Genomic DNA, 17,486 nt, shown 5'->3' with positions numbered 1-17,486 from the left:
TTTTCTGTTTTCTTAAACAATGATGCAGAAGGAAGAGCATATTGGACTTGTCCAGTCAGTGTTGGGACTGGCTATATGGTTGCACTTAAATAGCTGTGGTCAACAGCACGATGTCCAGGTGGAGACCATTGACAGATGGAGTTCCTCAGGGATCTGTCCTAGGTCCAGTGGTCTTCAACATCTTTGTCAATGATATGGACAGTGGCTTTGAGTGTACCCTCAACAAATCTGCTGATGACACCAAGCTGTGTGGTGCAGTTGACTCATTTGGTGGAAGGAATGTCAGCCAGAAGGATCTTGACAGGCTTGAGAAGTGGCCAGTGCAAACTATATGAGGTTCCACAAGTCAAAGTACAAGGTCATGTATCTGGGTCTGGCCAAACCCAGCCACAAATACAGGCTGAGTGCAGAGTAAGTAGAGAGTAGCCCTGAAGAAAAAAACTTGGGAATATCAATTGATGGGAAGCTCAACATGAGCCAGCACTGTGCTCATGCAGCCCAGAAGGCAAATTATCTCCTAGGCTGCATCAAGATGAATGTGGCCAGCATGTCAACAGAGGTGCTGCTCTCATGAAATTCCACCTTGAATACTGCATCCAGTTCTCATGTCCCCATCATATGCAGGACATAGAACTGTCCAGAAGAGAGCCACAAGGGTGATCCAAGGCCTGGAACACCTCTACTGTGATGATAGGCTGAGGGAGCTGGGATTGTTCAGCCTGGGGAAGAAAAGAGTCCAGGGGGACCATATAGCTGCCTTCCAATACCTGAAAGGATCCTACAGGAAAGCTTGAGAGGGACATTTCATGAGTGTCTAGTGACAGGATGAGAGAGAATGGTTTGAAACTGAGGTAGAGTAGATTTAGACTGGCTCTTAGGAAGAAGTTCTTTCGTATAGGGGTGAGACTGAAATAGGTTGCTTAGAGTGGTTGTGGGTGCCTCCTACCTGGAGGTTCTTAAGGTGAGATTGGATGAGGCCTTGGGCAACCAAGCAAGGGGGTTGGAGCTGATGATCTCTGAGGTCTCTTCCAACCTAAGACATGCAAAATGATTCTATGATTTAACTTCATTTTCAATTTGTGCCATGTCTTAGCATGAGGTAGGAAAATGGGGATTTGGTTCCAGTCCATTTTGCATTTTTACTGAATCTTTCTAGTAGTTTGGTTACTGTGCATATATGTACATGTTCATAGATAAACGTTTGAAGTGAGATAAAAATTCACACATACTGGGAGAACAATTTTACACAGGTTTTAATTGGATAAGGAGGGACAGAGGCAACATTTTTGCCTCAAAGCAAGTTAAAGAGCTGCCAAATCCATCATTTCTGTGCAGGGGTATAATAACATTCGAAACCACAGTAGTAGTTTGCAATTAAGCAGTAAATATGCCAATCATATGTTTGAAGAGTAGGGCTTTTTCCTTTTTTATTGAAGAAAGAAGATACCTACAAATTGGAATCAAGTTACAGAGGTTAAATTCACCTAAAAATTTAACTTCTGGGGGGGAAAAAATCATCTGTTTCTAAGGCTGAAAGGCACAACAGTGTTTCCAGACGATGTTAAGTTATTGGATATATAGAAATCTTTCTGAAGGGGTTTGTGAAAAATCAGTAAAAGAGTAAAATTTCTTAATTTTAAATTGCAATTGAGTCTTCTGTAAATGTGGTATAAATTGTCTAGGGAATTGTCTGCCCCATTTTCCAAGTAATTTCTAAGCTCTTAAAGTATTTTGGTTTTAATGCATGCAAGATGAATTTATGCTTTCTTGACCAGCAGCAGGATTCACTGGTGTGTGTTTTAAAGGGGCATGCATACAACCAAGGAACATTTTGAACATTAAAGTGAATTGTTAGAACAAAATAAACAAAACAAACCCCACAAACAAACAGCATAACAAAAATACTTCCTGCTATGGAGGTGCAAGGTCCATAAAAGACAACATACAGCTAAAACTAGTTAAAATCTGAGAGCCATTCTTGCATCTGTCTACAGCATTCTGAGCAGTGACTCATTTAGCCAGAACCTTGTATTTGCAGGATTTGTATTTCATTAATTTTATCTAGATATATAAGATACTACTTCAATGGTGGCAAGCTACAAAGTGAACATCAAGAGCTATAAGCAGGCAAGTGGAATATCGGTTCTCTCGAGAGAGTTTTTTCTGTTGAGGTAGCATAGCACTCTTGGCTTTGAGTCACCAATAATGTCTCTAATTGCTGCTGTTTAGAGTGACAGACACAGGTTCTTTGTACATCTAAAGAGATTAGAAGGTCCCCCAGGTTTTATCTGTTGCTATTTATAGCAGTTTGCAAGACATCTCAAAGTTTTAGGCTTTTCATCATCATTTCTACATCTAAATAATTGAGGAAGTATAGTATGAGCAAACGTTTTATTTCCAGATATTTTATTTCATTTCTGGTTGATCACTATAAAAATAATCATGTGAAAGCTGTTATTGATGTCTTCACAATCTTTTACATGTTGCTTGTAACTGAGACCTCATCACCCCTCCACATAGTCCATTTGGATTGACTTTGCTATTTTGGCCTTTGTTGCACAGCAGCCACTTCAGAGTGTTTGCTCTGTGGTGACAGTGGTTCCCAAGTCAGTATTATGTCAAGGAACACATAGCTTGAGGCAGTGGAATGTTGAAAAGGGCAAAACTATTTTCTCTCCAAATCATAATGAACACCTTCAGGGAAATCTTATCTTATTTCATGTTAGCATATTTTTTCTGTTTCTATTTTTACAAATATGATTGCAAAGGGTTATTTTTTTGCTCTGAGATTCTTTGATGAGAGATGCTATAGATGTGTGGAATACATAAAATGTTGTGCTACTGATTTGCTCCTGTTGCTATGTGGAGCTGAGATCAAAACAGCGTGTATTCAGCAAGGGAGTTACGCACATGCATAACTTAAACGATGTAAATAGTCAACTATCAAAATATCAAAGAATGTGCCTAGAATCACCAATAAATCAGATGCCTAAGGGGAATTCTAAGTGCCATTGCCTTAATTAATGAGGTAGAAGTGTTCCATGATTTTTAGTTTGTTAATAGCTCAAGTGCAAGTAGAGAATATGAATGCTGTAAATGTAAGGGAAGTTTGTTCTCCAAAGACAGTGGAAGGTTTTCATGTTTGCACCTCATGTTAGGTAAGCATTGAAAAATGTGCTGGGTATCACTTGCATTACGTGGTTTATGTCCATCTTTGGCAGAGTTTTACATGGCGCAGGCTGATAAATTTCTTCTGGAATCTATGAATGTTTGATACACAAAGAAAATGTCTTGCTCATGTTCTGTGCAAGTGCTAGAGATAAAAATTGACAGAGATTTCCTACATTTGATGTTTAACAAGCATTTTAAAGCTTCATCCTAAAATGTTATATTCACCCTGGAGTATTTATCTGCTCGCTGCTCAATAATGCTTCAGGCTATTTCTCTCGGGTATGGAAGGTTAACTCAAGAGCTAATGAGTATTTTGTGTACACAAAGTAAAAGAATTTAAAGATAAGATAATTACCCCATAGCATCTAATCCAATAATTCATGAGAGTCCCTGACTGCAGGAGTCTTTGTGAAATTCAGAAACATTAAAGATTTGATGAAGGTCTTCTGCTGCCTTGGGGAGTGGCAAGTGGGCGATGCAGGGGAGGCCTCATTAATGTTTCATTAGAAATGGTTGAGTAGTCTTAGACACTTGGTTCCAGGATGGTCTTTGTATGTTCTAGGTACATTGGTCAGAAGCTGAGTTATGCCAAGGCTGGGGAGGCTTTCTATCTGTTGAGCATTTATTGTACTGGTTTATAAAATTTATGTTTCTGACTATCAAATTGACCCTAACAAAGGTTAAGACATGGAGGCTGAGGCATAGAAATCCTGGAGGTTCTTTTCCATTGTCACTGTGACTTAAGGGCAGGCACTAGCCATTAGGGTAGTGCTCTATCATCTCATTAAAAAAAGAAATGTTTAATCTTTTCTGACAGGTGTCCAATCATGACTGGAGAAACAGTTATCTTGGAGGAAAGACTAATGATAGCTTCCTTTTTCCCCAAACGATTGAAAGCAGAGATAGTCTGTGAAGTGATTAAAATATGTGGCTTTAAGCCAGAGATGCCAATGATACAGAATGATATAGTGAAACATTACAGAATACTTGAGAGCTGAAGTTAGACTTGGAATAGAGCTGGGATTTTCACTGCTCTAAATAATTGTTTAATCTTCTTACGCACGTACTGTCATGGGACAGAGTGGCTGGAGAGCAGCTAGGAAGAAAAGGACCTGGGGCTACTGCTAGATAGTAGCTGAACATGAGCCAGCAGTGTGCTCAGGTGGTCAAGAGAGCCAATGGCATCCTGGCCTGGATCAGGAACAGTGAGGCCAGCAGGACAAGGGAGCTTATTCTTCCCCTGTACTCAACACTCGTCAGGCCACACCTTGAGTTCTGTTGTAAAACAATGCACCAGACTTAAAATGATGGATAGAATCAAATAACATAAATGAAAATTAGCAGATTTGGTATGAATAGGAGTGCAAGCTCTACATTTGTTACTACCCTTGAAAGCACTGCATCTTCATCTCTTGTCATGTTAATAATGATCATTACTCTTAGGATGCCAGGAATGTTCTCCACTGTTCTAATGTCTGAAGAACACAGATAAACTCAGTTCATGGAGGAGTTTTTATTTAAGAAATAAAGGCTGGTCCTAGCTATACTGTCAGTAGGTGTGACAAGATTCCATCCAACACAAAAAATGAACTTTGTCTTCATGAAGTAATTGTATGGTCTGTATTAGACAGAACAATCATGTGGGGCTAGTTTGTCTTTCTCTTCTTTTAAGGAGCTTTTAGTGTTACGTTCTAACCTCTGGCAATTTTGTTAGGGAAGTGCCTCAAAATGCAGCCTGCCTTGTGAAAATCTGAATCTGTTTTCTCTTTCAAACAATTGCTTTATAGTGAGCAAAATCTGTGGAATGTTAGTCCCTAAAAAACAGTAGTCCTGTTCTGATCCTTTGTCCCATCCTTAGCTGGCTTGTCCAGTTTTGGTGCAAAAACGTCAGCTTGGAAATGGTCAGTCCTTTGACCCTGGTCAGTTTTAAGAAAGATCAAGGTTACAGATTTTTTCCAACTGCAGCAATGTGGCTACCTGTTGTCCATCAATTAGATAGACTCAGCCTGTTTAATATATACCACTGAGCAACCATCAAAGGTTAACCATTTTCCAACATACTAATCTAGTTGTATGCAAACCAAGTACCTAATGAAAAATGCTCTTCTATATCCTGTTACTGTTTTTCTGAGTAATGCAATCCCAGTTTAATTTTTTTTTCCTGTGCCAGTACACTTGTGTTTCCACATGTGCTGGTTTCTTCAGTACTGAACACTTAAGAAAATTGACTAATGTATCCTCTTGTTGTTGAAACAGAGCTATGGAACAAGTAACCTAACTGCTGTAAAGAAAAGAGACACCATGAGAAAGAGCATTTAGATTTTGCCAGACCCAGGAGTTTCAAAGTGGAGGGCAGATGCAGGCAGATTTGCAAGGGCCTGCAGTATTTGGGTAGATAGTGTACCATACAATACTGTGTTCTCAAGATTCAGACAGTGGTTTGAATAGTCTGATGAGGGCTTTTGTGGAAGAGGTATGCAAAAATGTAGTTAATTACGCAAATAGAAATGGAAATCCATCTTAATGTTTATTTTTTTCTTGTCGAAGGATGTGACAAACATTTTCTTCTGGCAGAAGTGCCAAGATTCAGAACTGATTACAAAATGTTCAAAGGAAAATACAGGGACAATAGTTGCAGAACACCTGAAAGAACTTTTGTGGATAACTCACTACTTGTGTTCTTAATGGTCTTGTCCACAAAAGCAGATGACTGTAATTTTATAAGGGTAGCACTGAGAGGGGATCTGCAGGTAGATTTTAAGTAGGTTGTAAGCAGGATTTTGAGCCAAATTGTTCAACAAGGAAGTCCAGGTGTGTGATAGACTGGTAGCTTTCTGAGAGACTTAGGCAGCATTCTTACAACTCAGAAAAAGGAGGCTGTAGATGCTTCCAAGATATGACCAATGCAGTGAAACATGAGTTTCTGTGAAGATGTTAGACTCTCAAATCTCTCAAACTTGTACTGGTTCAGTATGGAACAGGCAGATGGTACAGACATATTGTGCCATGCATTCTTCCTGCATTCCTGTGGGAGGAGAAGATACAGAGATGGTCAGAAATGGTTATCTACCATGCAGGCAGACTTAGCAGTCTGTTAATTCCCAAGGGAGCGTGCATATGTATTAGCTAATATTTGGCTTGGCAATCTGCAGGCAGAGCAAGTCTTTTGAAATCTCACTAAAAGTTGTGATGATCAGGAAAAATGAATGACATGCATCACACACTGTCCTCCACATGCCATTTTCTTCCTTTTTTCCCAATCCATTTTCTCATCTTTCTCCTCTTCTTGACAAGCCCAGATTCAGGCATTTCAATATATGAAAACCAAAGATGCAAACCAAAGACACAATTTTTTTTTCACAGAGAGAGTGGTCAGGTGCTGGAATGAGCTGCCCAGGGAGGTGGTTGAGTCACCAACCCTGGGTGTGTTTAAGGGTGGTTTGGATGTGGTGCTTAGGGATATAGTTTAAGGTGAACCTTGTAGAGTAGGGTTCTAGGTTGGACTTGGTGATCCTGAGGGTCTTTTCCAACCTGGATGTTTCTGTGATTCTGTAATGCAGTGAATCTGTACCCCCCTGATGTGAACTGTTTTGGCTGTTGTCCCAAAAACTGCAATAAAGATGTACAAACCCAAAAGTTTCAGTAGGCATTTTTCAGTGGGGAAAAAAAATGTCAGTGGTCCTTGTTAAAACCAACATTTTTGCAGCTTTACAGTTTAGAAACATCCAGACCTCTGTTCTCCATCCCAGCTAAATGACCATAGGGAATCTAAAAGAGCTTTCTTCAGCCCATCCCAAAAATAAATGAAAAAAATAATTAAGTAAATAAATAAAATAATCTAACAAGCAACAGATGTTTAAACTTGCTTCAGCTGCAATTACAACAAAGTCTTTGTCCTACAGTGTCTGGTTTAAAGCTCGGCATAGTCCTGCCGGTCCGCAGTGGCTGTTCTTGTGGTAGGGCTAGACAAGGACTTTTCTCCCTCAACTCTCCATGCTTTCATATAAAAAAGAAGTTTGCTGAGTATGCCTGGTTAGCTCTTCTTTAGCCTGTCAAAGCATTTGACTTCACAGACTGGTTCATACTTTTACTGAGTTTCTTTGCCATTTCCTCACTAAGTTCCTTCTCACTGGTCTAGCAAAACAAGTGAAGTGTGGAACTTCCAGGTCAGGTCCAAGCATGACTTTTCCTCTTAGTAGTCAAAATTAAAAAATGATACATCCAGTCATTCTTAAAAGAGATTTAAATATTTCTGTATCAAAACAGAAGTGTGCTGTAGGAAGTACTTCAGAGCAGCTGAGGATTTAAACAGTGAGGTAGTAACACTTTGTTGCTCAACTACTAAATAAGGCAGGGGAGAGGAAACAGGCAAACTGTTTGACAAAGCATCTTGAGATTATTTAGTGTTTTGTACTTAAGTAGATAGCAACACAGGTCACTTTTTGACAGCACCTGTCTTTGCTGTTTAGTAAACAGAACTGCATTGTTGTTGCAGTATATTCTGATTTAGGCCTCTTTTCCAAGGAGATGAATTACTTTGTTTTCTCTTGCATTCATGAAGTACCATAGCCCACAAGCAGCCCTATTAGAGTCAGTGGTCTTGATTGTTATTGATAGTAAGATCACAAGATCACAGGATGCTAGGGGTTGGGACCCAAAGAGATCATCAAGTCCAACTCCCCTGCCAGAGCAGGACCACACAATCTAGCTCAGGTCACAGAGGAATGCATCCAGACAGGCCTTGAAAGTCTCCAGAGAAGGAGACTCCACAACCTCTCTGGGGAGCCTGTTCCAGTGCTCTGTGACCCTTACAGTAATAAAATTCCCCCTTGTGTTGAGGTGGAACCTCCTGTGCTGCAGCTTCCATGCATTGCTCCTTGGCCTGTCACAGGGAGCAAGTGAGCAGAGCCTGTGTCCCCCCTCCTGACACCCAGTTGCCCTCTGCATTTCTTTGTGGTTGCATAGAGGGATTAAAAAGGCCTGAACTCTATCTAGGTAACATCACACTGCCTCTTTCACTATCATGTTTTCAAACCTAAGTGCGTGGAGTAAAAACAGTCTCCTAAAATGGAGTCACACTCCGGTGTTTGTAGAGGTTGTTCTCAGCAATTACTAGAGTTATTTTCATGACATGTAGTTGGATGAGCATTAATTAAGAATGAAGATTATTTTCTTGTCCTGGAAGTACTGAGGAAGGTAGCTGTTTGAATGTTAGCTCAGTGGTAGGCAGTAACACTTGTAAGTCCCACGTCCCTAGTGTCAGTCCATGTAACTCATACACTGAGTGAGCTGAAAGGCTTGATGTGTTTCAGAAAGATCCACGGGCATGCTTTGTGTTGTGGGAGTGACACTCAGGCAAAACTAACAAATCCAGTGACAGAATGACTGCTTAACTCATAAATCTCTAGAGAATTTTCAGTTTTAGCCTGGAGCAATGTTGATATGTATGTCAGTGAACTTAAAATCAAAGCCCCTTGCCTGGCCTAGGGGAAAGGAAATGCATCATGAGAACAGGATACCTTCCAACACTAAGGACTCCTTCTAATTTTCCACCAAACACCTCCAGGTTAATACTGTAGCAACAAGACTCTCACTGTGGAATGTATTGAACAGTCCTTTCTTGATGAATGCTCTTATTCTTCAAGAAGGATATAAAGGTCAAGGTTAGGAGGACTACAATGATTTACTAGCAGAAATCTGTTAGGTATTTTGAAAGGTGTGATTCAAATGTCTGCTTTATTTCCAAACAAATGACTGACCTTGGATTGGGTGCCTTGGATTCCAAGGCCTCTGAAAAGGAGAAAGCAACAGATTTGTTGGTATTGCTTAGAAACTGAATAAATAAGCTTTTCGAGGGCCCTTCATGTAGTTCTGTGTGAAAAGACCAGCTAGAAGTTATTATCTCTGTTGCTAAATGCAAACTCTTAGTAGATATTCATATTGTTTCTACAGTCAAGCTTCACTGACTGGAGAAGAGTCGTAAGCAAGATGTGTGGGGTTTTTCACCATTCTTATTCCTGGGAATCAAACACAGAACAGGCACAGCAACCTTACTGATATGTAGTGATTATCTGCTTTGAAAATAATTTTGGTTAAACTTTGGTCCATTATCTCAAATCTTTTGTGCTTTAGCATCTCAATCAAGTAGCTGGACAATACTTTTTAAATGGACAGATGTTTGACATTTGAGAACAACAATTCCCTCATAAAATAGATTGAATGACACTATGGTAGCTGTTAAAATAAGTAGGATATGGGTAGATCCAGTGAGTTGATATGCCCAGGAGCAATGTCATGTTACCTCTCTCCCTACTAACACCTTTATTCATCATCTGTCCTCTTAATCTTGAAAGAAGCACTTTTAGGATCAGAGAAATTAAGTCTTGATGGTCTCTGATCTCGTTGTTCTGATATTTTCATGATGGAGGAACTAAACTTGAGAGAACTAGGTCATGAATCCATTGTTTTTTAACTGCACCACCATGTAGATCACTTTATATTTGCAATATCTATCTTTTTTTCTACATATAGCAGATTTTAGAGATAATTATTGGATGTTGCCTTGAAGAAAAATCATTACACTTTGTCAATACGATTTAGGATTCACAAAGTCAAGCAGTCGCAGTGATTTTTCAAACAATTTTACATTAATGACCAAGAAAAATCTTTGCCAAGACCTTTATGATGCAAAATAGAATGAGATAAAGAGAAAGTCAAAGGGAGCTTATGTGAGACCTTATCAGGCAAGACTTTTCATTACTCTCTTCTTGTGTATTCTTTTCTTTGAGTGCAAGCGGGTTGTAAAAGTTAATGATTTAAGAACAGCAAAATCCCATGATGAAGTCTTGCACATAGGACTTCAATGGAGTTTGAAAGATTAAGCACAGGTGATTCATGGACTATGTGTTGAAAGGTAGATTGCTCACTGTACATTTCCTGCTACATTCCATAAGAATGTGTAGATAATATGCAGGACCCTGTTTGCTCTATGGGAAAGATGAAACTGTGTTATTTTTTTACTATTAGTCTTTGCTTTGATCATCACTAATAAAAGGGGGGGGGGGGGGGGGGGGGGGGATGGTGATGTCTTACCAGCTTGTAAAACTTCCTTAATACACCCTTCTTTTGCAATATACAATTTGAAAGTCATTGGATAATAACTTGGATAGCTAATAAGCACCACCTGTTAAACAGCCATATAAGATTCTTACATCCAAAAACACCCCATAGAAAGATCGTTTTAATGTTAAATATGACAGATTTTGTTGTTTAAGAACCAAATCATGTTTGCCTTAAGACTAAATATCATGACTGATGAAAATGTGTGCACTTTAGTAGATAGAGCCAGACAATACAGTTTTTAGCAGTGTTTATTTTTGTAAAAAGAAAAAAGAAACCAATGAATTTGATAGACATCAGACCTGCCTTTTGATTGCACACTTTTAAACGAAAATAATACAGAGTGGAGAATGAATGAAACATTTTTTCTTGTTGTTGTTGCTACTTCAAAATAACACCTAAGTCTATGAACGTTCCAAATGAAAAAATAGATATCAAGGATGCTAAAATGTCTATTTTACATTATCTACAAAATGTATGTTCTAATCCAGCCACAAATCATAGGAAAATACTTCGATACATGAGAAAAGCTATAAACATAAGAACATGTTGGAGGGAAATAACACACATAAAAGCTCATTAAATAATTACAACAACAAATAAATAGTTTGTTCAGCTTTACTGTTTTTTGCTGCCATGCATATGTTTAATTTTCAGTATACTGAGATAAGAGAAAGGCCAGCATGCAAGGCTTTTTTAAAATTTAATTATTTATTTAGAATGAATCTGAAAGCAGATACTAGGTGTTGTATTTTTTAAGCTGTTGTCAGAAGTTCATAAAACATGATCTAGAAGGCAATAGATGTGGTGACTCTTCTCATGAAAACACACAACAATGCATCTTTGTACAAAATAGACTTCGGTGAATATTCATGGCAAATTTTCTTTGCCTCCACGGCTGGAGAAAATGTAAAAGTTCGTAGTGTGAGTTTGGAAAGCTGGTGTTATTCCCCATCTTGAGTGTTCAGAAAATCACCCAAAAGGTCCATATGCTGAGAATGCCCCTTTTGTTTTGGTCAAAGCAATAAGCACGTAGTGTCAAGTGAGAAGACAGCAATGGCAGACTTGTCTTTAAGCAGTCAGAATGGTAAAGCAAATGGTTACAGGTGAGTTCAAATTTGGCACAAGGAGAGGGAGATGAGAGAGGATAGAATGTCTGACTTCTAACTTGTACTATGTTTGCTGGATTTACTGGCTCTTTTCCTCTCTTTGTGATGCTGGATAGGTTTTGCTTGAGAGGTTCCCTCGAAATTGTGGCTGGACTCATTGTGCTGCCTGGTGTATCGCTTGCACTTGCAGGCTGTGACCACAGTGATTTTGTAGGTTCTTATACTTCCATCCTGGCACTGAAGCTGGATCCTCTGGGTGCGGGTTTTGTCATTGACACATCTCCACTCCTGTGAGCTCCGCCTGCTCCAGTACTTGGTTCCATAGCCTCCTCCAATCCAATTGGGGAGCAGTGGCAAAGGCAGGCATTCACCAGCACACACTAGCTCCTTCAGTGGATTGATGCTGGTGCACTGGCCATCTGAAATGTACTTGGTGGATCTCAGTTCCCGACAGCCAACCTGAACACGATCTGCAGAAGGCACAGAATAATAAACACTGAGACTGAGAATGGAGAGGTTTCCTTAACCAGACATTTTCACATTAACAAGCTCTTTTGCAGAAGTTAAAGTAATCTTTACAGGACATCTTTTTACTGTTGTGTCCCCCAACACAAGGGCCTGAGGCACAGATGGTATCTCTGGGTATTACCACAGCATAAAGAAATCATAATGATATGTACTTCATCAGTTGTGGTAGAAAAGGGAATTTTATTCTCTCTCCTTCTCAGGGATGTACCTTTTAGAAGAGGAAAAAAATGCCTCAAGGGAAAAAATGTTTCCTGCTTGTTCTCTGTCTAGGGAATCTGCTCTGTGATGTTTACAACGATTATGTTGAATCATTAGCAAGGGGGAAAATCTTGCTTTGGTAACTGTTTATGTGCTTTTAAATAGATTCCAAGTAGTGTTTCTTCTCATTCCACGATTACAGTGGACTGAGTTTCCCATGAGCACAGCTGCTCTGAAGACAGATACTGCAGAAGTGATAACAGCTGAAGTTACCAGTGCATGATGTTCTGCATATAAAGTTTGAATGATTAGCAGCAATGATTTCAGAGTGATCGTTTTGCCCTCAGGGTAGCAACATCTTCCTATCTGTGGCAGTCTTTATATGAGATGTAACATAGAGGATCTTGCAAATTCTCTCAGGCAACTGACACAGAATCAACAGGCAGAGCTTCTCACACAGGCATGTTTGTACCCGTCTGTATGTGCAGCCTTGCACCCTGCAATAAACACAACTGTTTATTTCAGTAATTACACTTTGAAATAAACGCCCACAGCATGCTTAATTTTAATAAGCAATCTTTACTGGCTGTGCTCTCGCTCTTTCTGAAGGACAATTACGGCACAGATTCTACACACAATGCAATTAACTAACGCCTTTAAAACAGAAGTAATTACTAGAAACATTTCAGAGTGAATCATAAAAGGCTTTGAAGGTACATCTACATATCACAGCTACGGGCTGCTTCTGTTTCTGCTTAGATTTTTGGAAGCAAGTTCTGAACAGAGACACTTAAGTTAGATTACTTCGCCCCATGTGTCTCAGGATGGGCAGTCAAAGGGACTGTAAATCTGCAGGTTGATCCAAAGGACTGTTTTCAGGGCTGTTCTCCTGCCTGCCTTGCAGAAGAGATTCAAGCTTGCCTTCCTGCAGCTGCACTCAGGAATGTACCTGGAAGCAGCTGGCCACAGATTGGAGTTTGTCCCTTCTGGTTTTATGTCTTCCCTGGCTCAGCGTTTCTGCAGTGACAGCTCGCTGACAATGAATACCTACTGGCCTGCTCCAGTAATCTCATCATGATGAGATGTTTCCTGTGCACTTACACCCTCGGCATTCATAGAAGCTGACACACCTGGCTTAGCTGAAAGCATCGGTGTCGCGTTTGCCTTTGCTTTCCAGGGATGACGCTATTTTTATCGTGGTGTTGTGGGTGGGTTGGTGTGTGTGCGTGTGTCTGTTTGGATTTCTTTCATTTGAAGGAGGCGGCCAGGGGAGGGAACAGAGTCAGCAGAAGGTTTCCAGAGCCCCGTGTATCTGACAATGTATATATACAGCTCAGCAGGAAAAGACTAGCTATAAAAAGGCAAGTTAGAGCAGAGATCACAGGTAAATCGCGAGCTGGTTTGTTTACTTTTGCTGGAGGTGTTGAGCAGCTAAAGTGCTACAGCAGGAAGTAAAACTGAGCAGCGGGAATGAAATTCACGGTTTTTTATTGCACTTGAAAAGTAGCCCGGACACCTCCCCCGCCCGGAGTGAGAGGGTAAATTAGGGAAGCGAGCTCTTTGGAAATGCCTCTCACTCCTTTTCCTTGATCTTGCTTCCCCGCCGGATAACCCACAAACCCGGCGTTCCTGCATCGACCTCCCTCAGGAGGCAACCTGCCCGAGAGAGCCGGTCCTGCAGGACTCGCACCCCGGGGGCGCCCGGCGAGGCAGAGCCCAGCCGGAGGCAGCAGCATCTTCCCTCGCCCAGGCTTCCGGGCGCTGCTGTGGCCCCGCGCTCGGAGGGGGGCTGCGGCTGGGGGCTGCGCCGCGGGGCTGGGCCGGGCCGGGCCGGGCCGCGCCGCGGTGGAAGTGCCGCCGGTGGGATACTCACTGTTACGGTCGGATCCCGCGCTGGAGTAGTGCCTGCCGCCGTTCCGGGCTTGGTTCAGCGTGCTGTTGCTGCTCGGGCTCGCCGCAGCAGGTTTCACAACGTGTGAATAAAGTATCTCTGTGGCATCGTTCTTGAAAGCCAAAGAGCTTCTCGTGAAGATGCAAGCCAGGAGAAAGCCGTAGAAGGGAATGGCAGGGAGAAGCATGGCTGGTTCAGTCTCTGTCTGACAGAGCTGTAGGAAATCTGCTGCTGCTGCTTCTGGGTAACTCTGAGATTGCTCGTGAAGGTTTCCTTTATATATTCAGAGAGGCTTGGCATTCATTCAGGTGTAAAGTTGTGGATAGCTTCAGAATGAAAACCCACAAAAGGGGTGGGATCCCTACATGAGCCTGCGAAGACCTTTTACCAATAGGAGAGAAGACTGCAGTAAAGGAGGAGTTAGATGCACTAATTGCAGGATTCCTGTTTGGGGCTTTTGAGGGTATCAGAAAACTCTTCGGCACCACACAGCAGCATTCGGGCTGAGAACCAGAAGCTGCCGGGTCTGCCCTGCCGTGCCACATGGCCCTGCGTGCCCGGTGTGTTTGTGCGATGTGGCTAACGCGGGGCAGGCAAAGCTGTGTCCTCTCGCTCCTGTCGGGCAAAGTTATGTCCTCTCTTCTCCGACGTGCCCTTCAGAAAAGGGGTTAGCGCCGCAAGAACGCCAAAGTTTCTCGAACTGACAGAAGACTGCTAGTTACAAATACTGTCTGCAGTACACCAAGATCACTTTAAATAAAAATACTGTGAATAATTTAAAGCTGCCTCTGGATGCTTTAAATTATGCAGCTTTGATCAACAAGGAGCACTGCTAGAGCAACTGCTGGTTTTAGGGGAATATTCTCTCCCTGGTGTGCAGGGTTACAAGTATGTCTTTCTATATCACCACACATAAAAAGTATCTCCTCTAGGCTCCTTAGTACAAACATATCCATATTCACAGCCTCTCACTATGCTCCTTCACCAAACCAAGTCTTTTTTAAAGTTTTGGACGTTGCCTAGAGCATTCTTATATGTTGAGTGTACTATTTTGTGTGATGAAGAAAACAAAAAGGGAAATAATGCCTATTATGTCTCTTTTTTTTTTTTTTTTTACCGTGTCACACACTTATTTGATTTTACATTAAATTACATGGCCCGACTCCAAACTAGTGTAAATTGAGATGCTGTCAGTAGGCCAATGCTTGTCTACATCCTGATGAATGCTCTGTAGATTTTCATTATAAATAAAACACCGACCGACACTGAAAACAATGATGTTCTAATTAAAGGAAACCTTTCTCTTGGGAAAAAAGCACAACCATGCAGGAGGCCACGTTATTAAAAGGTTAGACTCTAATCTCACTTATGCTCTTTGTAACTGAGTTGCTATGCATAGTCATCCCGGATTTTATTTGCTGCAATGAAAGCAAAAGTAGAACACAGGTCAGTTGCTTCTAATTGTCAGGGCCTAGTCTCAGTCAATCAGAGAAGAAAACGCTGTTTCATCCCTGTCATAAGAAGACGCTTGTCTGTATCAGCAGCCCTGTCCTTTTGCATCACTAAGAAAGTTACCCTGGGTTTCACCAGGAGTAAGGAGACACCCACAGTAAGTGCCAAACTGATAGTCTTTGCTTAAGACACAGGAAAAACAGGAGTGGTGCGAAGTGAAGTCAGTTTTACTGGCAGAGCTGTGTGTGGGGACGTTGAGTTGAATTGCCTGCATCTATTATGACTAGCCCAACCCAGTTCTGGAATAACAAGAATGTTGCAAGGCAGAGTGAGATCTTTCAGCAGAGTAATGTATGGAGGAGTGGGATCACAGCTAACCCCTGATAAAGCTCCAAGTTCCATTCTCATGAAATGTTTTATTTAATCACTAAAGCAAAGATGAACATTTTATCTTCCCTTTTAAAGAAGTAGCAAATTATCAGGGAAGATAGGTACATTACAGACCTATTTGAATATTTCTATTTGAACATTAGTTTCTTCTGCAGCAGCTAATGAAAGCTTTACTTTGTCGATGTTCAAGTCCTACTTAATTTCTTTTCATATTCACAGATCATACAGATCTTTGCACTTCTCACCTTCCCTGCAGTCTTTGTGCTGAACTAAGCCAATACAAAAGGCATGGAACCAGTGGGGTACCAGTCAGGAAATTTCTTCCTGACAGAAAGATTTTCTCACCCCACACAAGACTTGGGAAGTCAGAAGTTTCTTTGACAACTTTTTTCTTTGACGTAGGGCATAATCTCACAGGAAACACTAAAGAGATCTTGAAGTGGCTATGAGCTTGGGTCTGCAACTTGCTAAGTCTCAACCTTTTCAGCTTTCAATGAAAGTTAAAAATCATCCTTTAAAAACTAGGCTATGTGAAAGCATTGAGATTGTCACATACTTCTCTTGGTCTTGTCACTAAGAGGAGGAAGGCCTCAAGTTTCTTACAGCCTTTGTAGAGGTGAAATTTGCCCCTGAATTTGCCACAGGAAAGATAATATAGATTAACTGATTTTTTTATGCATTAGGCATAAAGTTGACATGATTTTAATTTCATTTGTATTTCCCACTAGTTACAAATACCATGTGAAAATGTCACTATTTTGGTTCCCTAGTCAGTACTGTCAGCCTCTCTGCTTTGAAAAGTAAACAGGCTTCTGAGGACTGTGTTAGTTAATTTGGTTTATCCTTTCTTTAGTCAAGCGCAGAGACTGCAGTCCTTCACTTTTCCTGAGTCTTCCTGAGAGAGGTCAGAAGTTGCATGAAAGGGAAGGATGCTGTTCAGTCAAACTGGGTTATTCTTCCTGAGCAATCTGCACGATCATAAGATGTTTCTGCTTAGCTCAGAACATTTTTTTGCTATTGCTAGACAGATGATCGTGCTGAGCTCTTAAAGGTGAAGCCTGCAAGGTACCTTTGTAGCCTCCAAAACAGTCTTCTAGAGCATGTAGTCTGTCCTTGTTCTAGTCAGATTCAGTGGCTTGTGTAGAACATTGCTCTGTGCTTAATCTGTAATATTTGCCATAAGGAATATATTACACAAGGCCTTTGAAGTCTGTACTGGCTTCCTTTTTGCCTCTGGGCATAACTCAGGATGTTCTTATTGATCTATAAAACCCTATATGCTTTGAGTCCTAGGCAATAAATTCTCTTCCCTTTATCTTCCATTATGACGCTTAAGATCAGCCAGGGAGTACTGACTATACCTGAGTGTTTGGAGAATGCTCAGCATGAATGGCCCAGGAGACTGGATTTCACTGCTGCTAAGGATCCACAAGAGCTCAGTTCTCCTGTCTGGCATGGTGAAAATGTTGCTGTTTAGTCAGATCCTTGGAAAGTGACCACAGGGAGGATGTTAACTGGATTCGTTCATATGTTTGTTTATGTACCCAGAGATTAAATGCTACATTTTATTCAGCTCAGCTGCTTACTTTATCTTATTAGCTTTGCTTCTGAATGACCTTAAACATAAT

General features: G+C 41.0%; 2 protein-coding genes across 3 annotated transcripts in view; one reads left to right on the top strand and one right to left on the bottom strand.

Annotated features, from left to right (window-relative positions):
* LRRC72 (leucine rich repeat containing 72) overlaps nt 1–17,486 on the top strand; it is a 64,459-nt gene that overhangs the window by 2,829 nt on the left and 44,144 nt on the right. The window lies entirely within an intron of this gene.
* On the bottom strand, nt 10,524–14,344 carry SOSTDC1 (sclerostin domain containing 1). The gene is made up of 2 exons (XM_064167133.1): nt 13,999–14,344; nt 10,524–11,869 (listed from the first exon to the last, which is right to left on the bottom strand). Exons 1-2 carry the CDS (start codon nt 14,201–14,203, stop codon nt 11,454–11,456), a joined length of 621 nt encoding a protein of 206 aa, XP_064023203.1. The 5' UTR covers nt 14,204–14,344; the 3' UTR covers nt 10,524–11,453.

The sequence above is a fragment of the Pogoniulus pusillus genome, chromosome 28 (genome assembly GCF_015220805.1).
Source record: "Pogoniulus pusillus isolate bPogPus1 chromosome 28, bPogPus1.pri, whole genome shotgun sequence".
NCBI lineage: Eukaryota > Metazoa > Chordata > Aves > Piciformes > Lybiidae > Pogoniulus > Pogoniulus pusillus.
Note: the sequence above shows the minus strand (reverse complement) of the source record. Positions and strands in the feature narration are given on the sequence as shown.

Excerpts from the sequence above, each read along its gene's own strand:
- SOSTDC1 (XM_064167133.1), bottom strand. The coding sequence starts at position 14,203 with ATGCTTCTCCCTGCCATTCCCTTCTACGGCTTTCTCCTGGCTTGCATC. Across the intron at positions 11,870-13,998 it reads CGCGGGATCCGACCGTAACA|ATCGTGTTCAGGTTGGCTGT; the intron begins GTGAGTATCCCA and ends TGCCTTCTGCAG.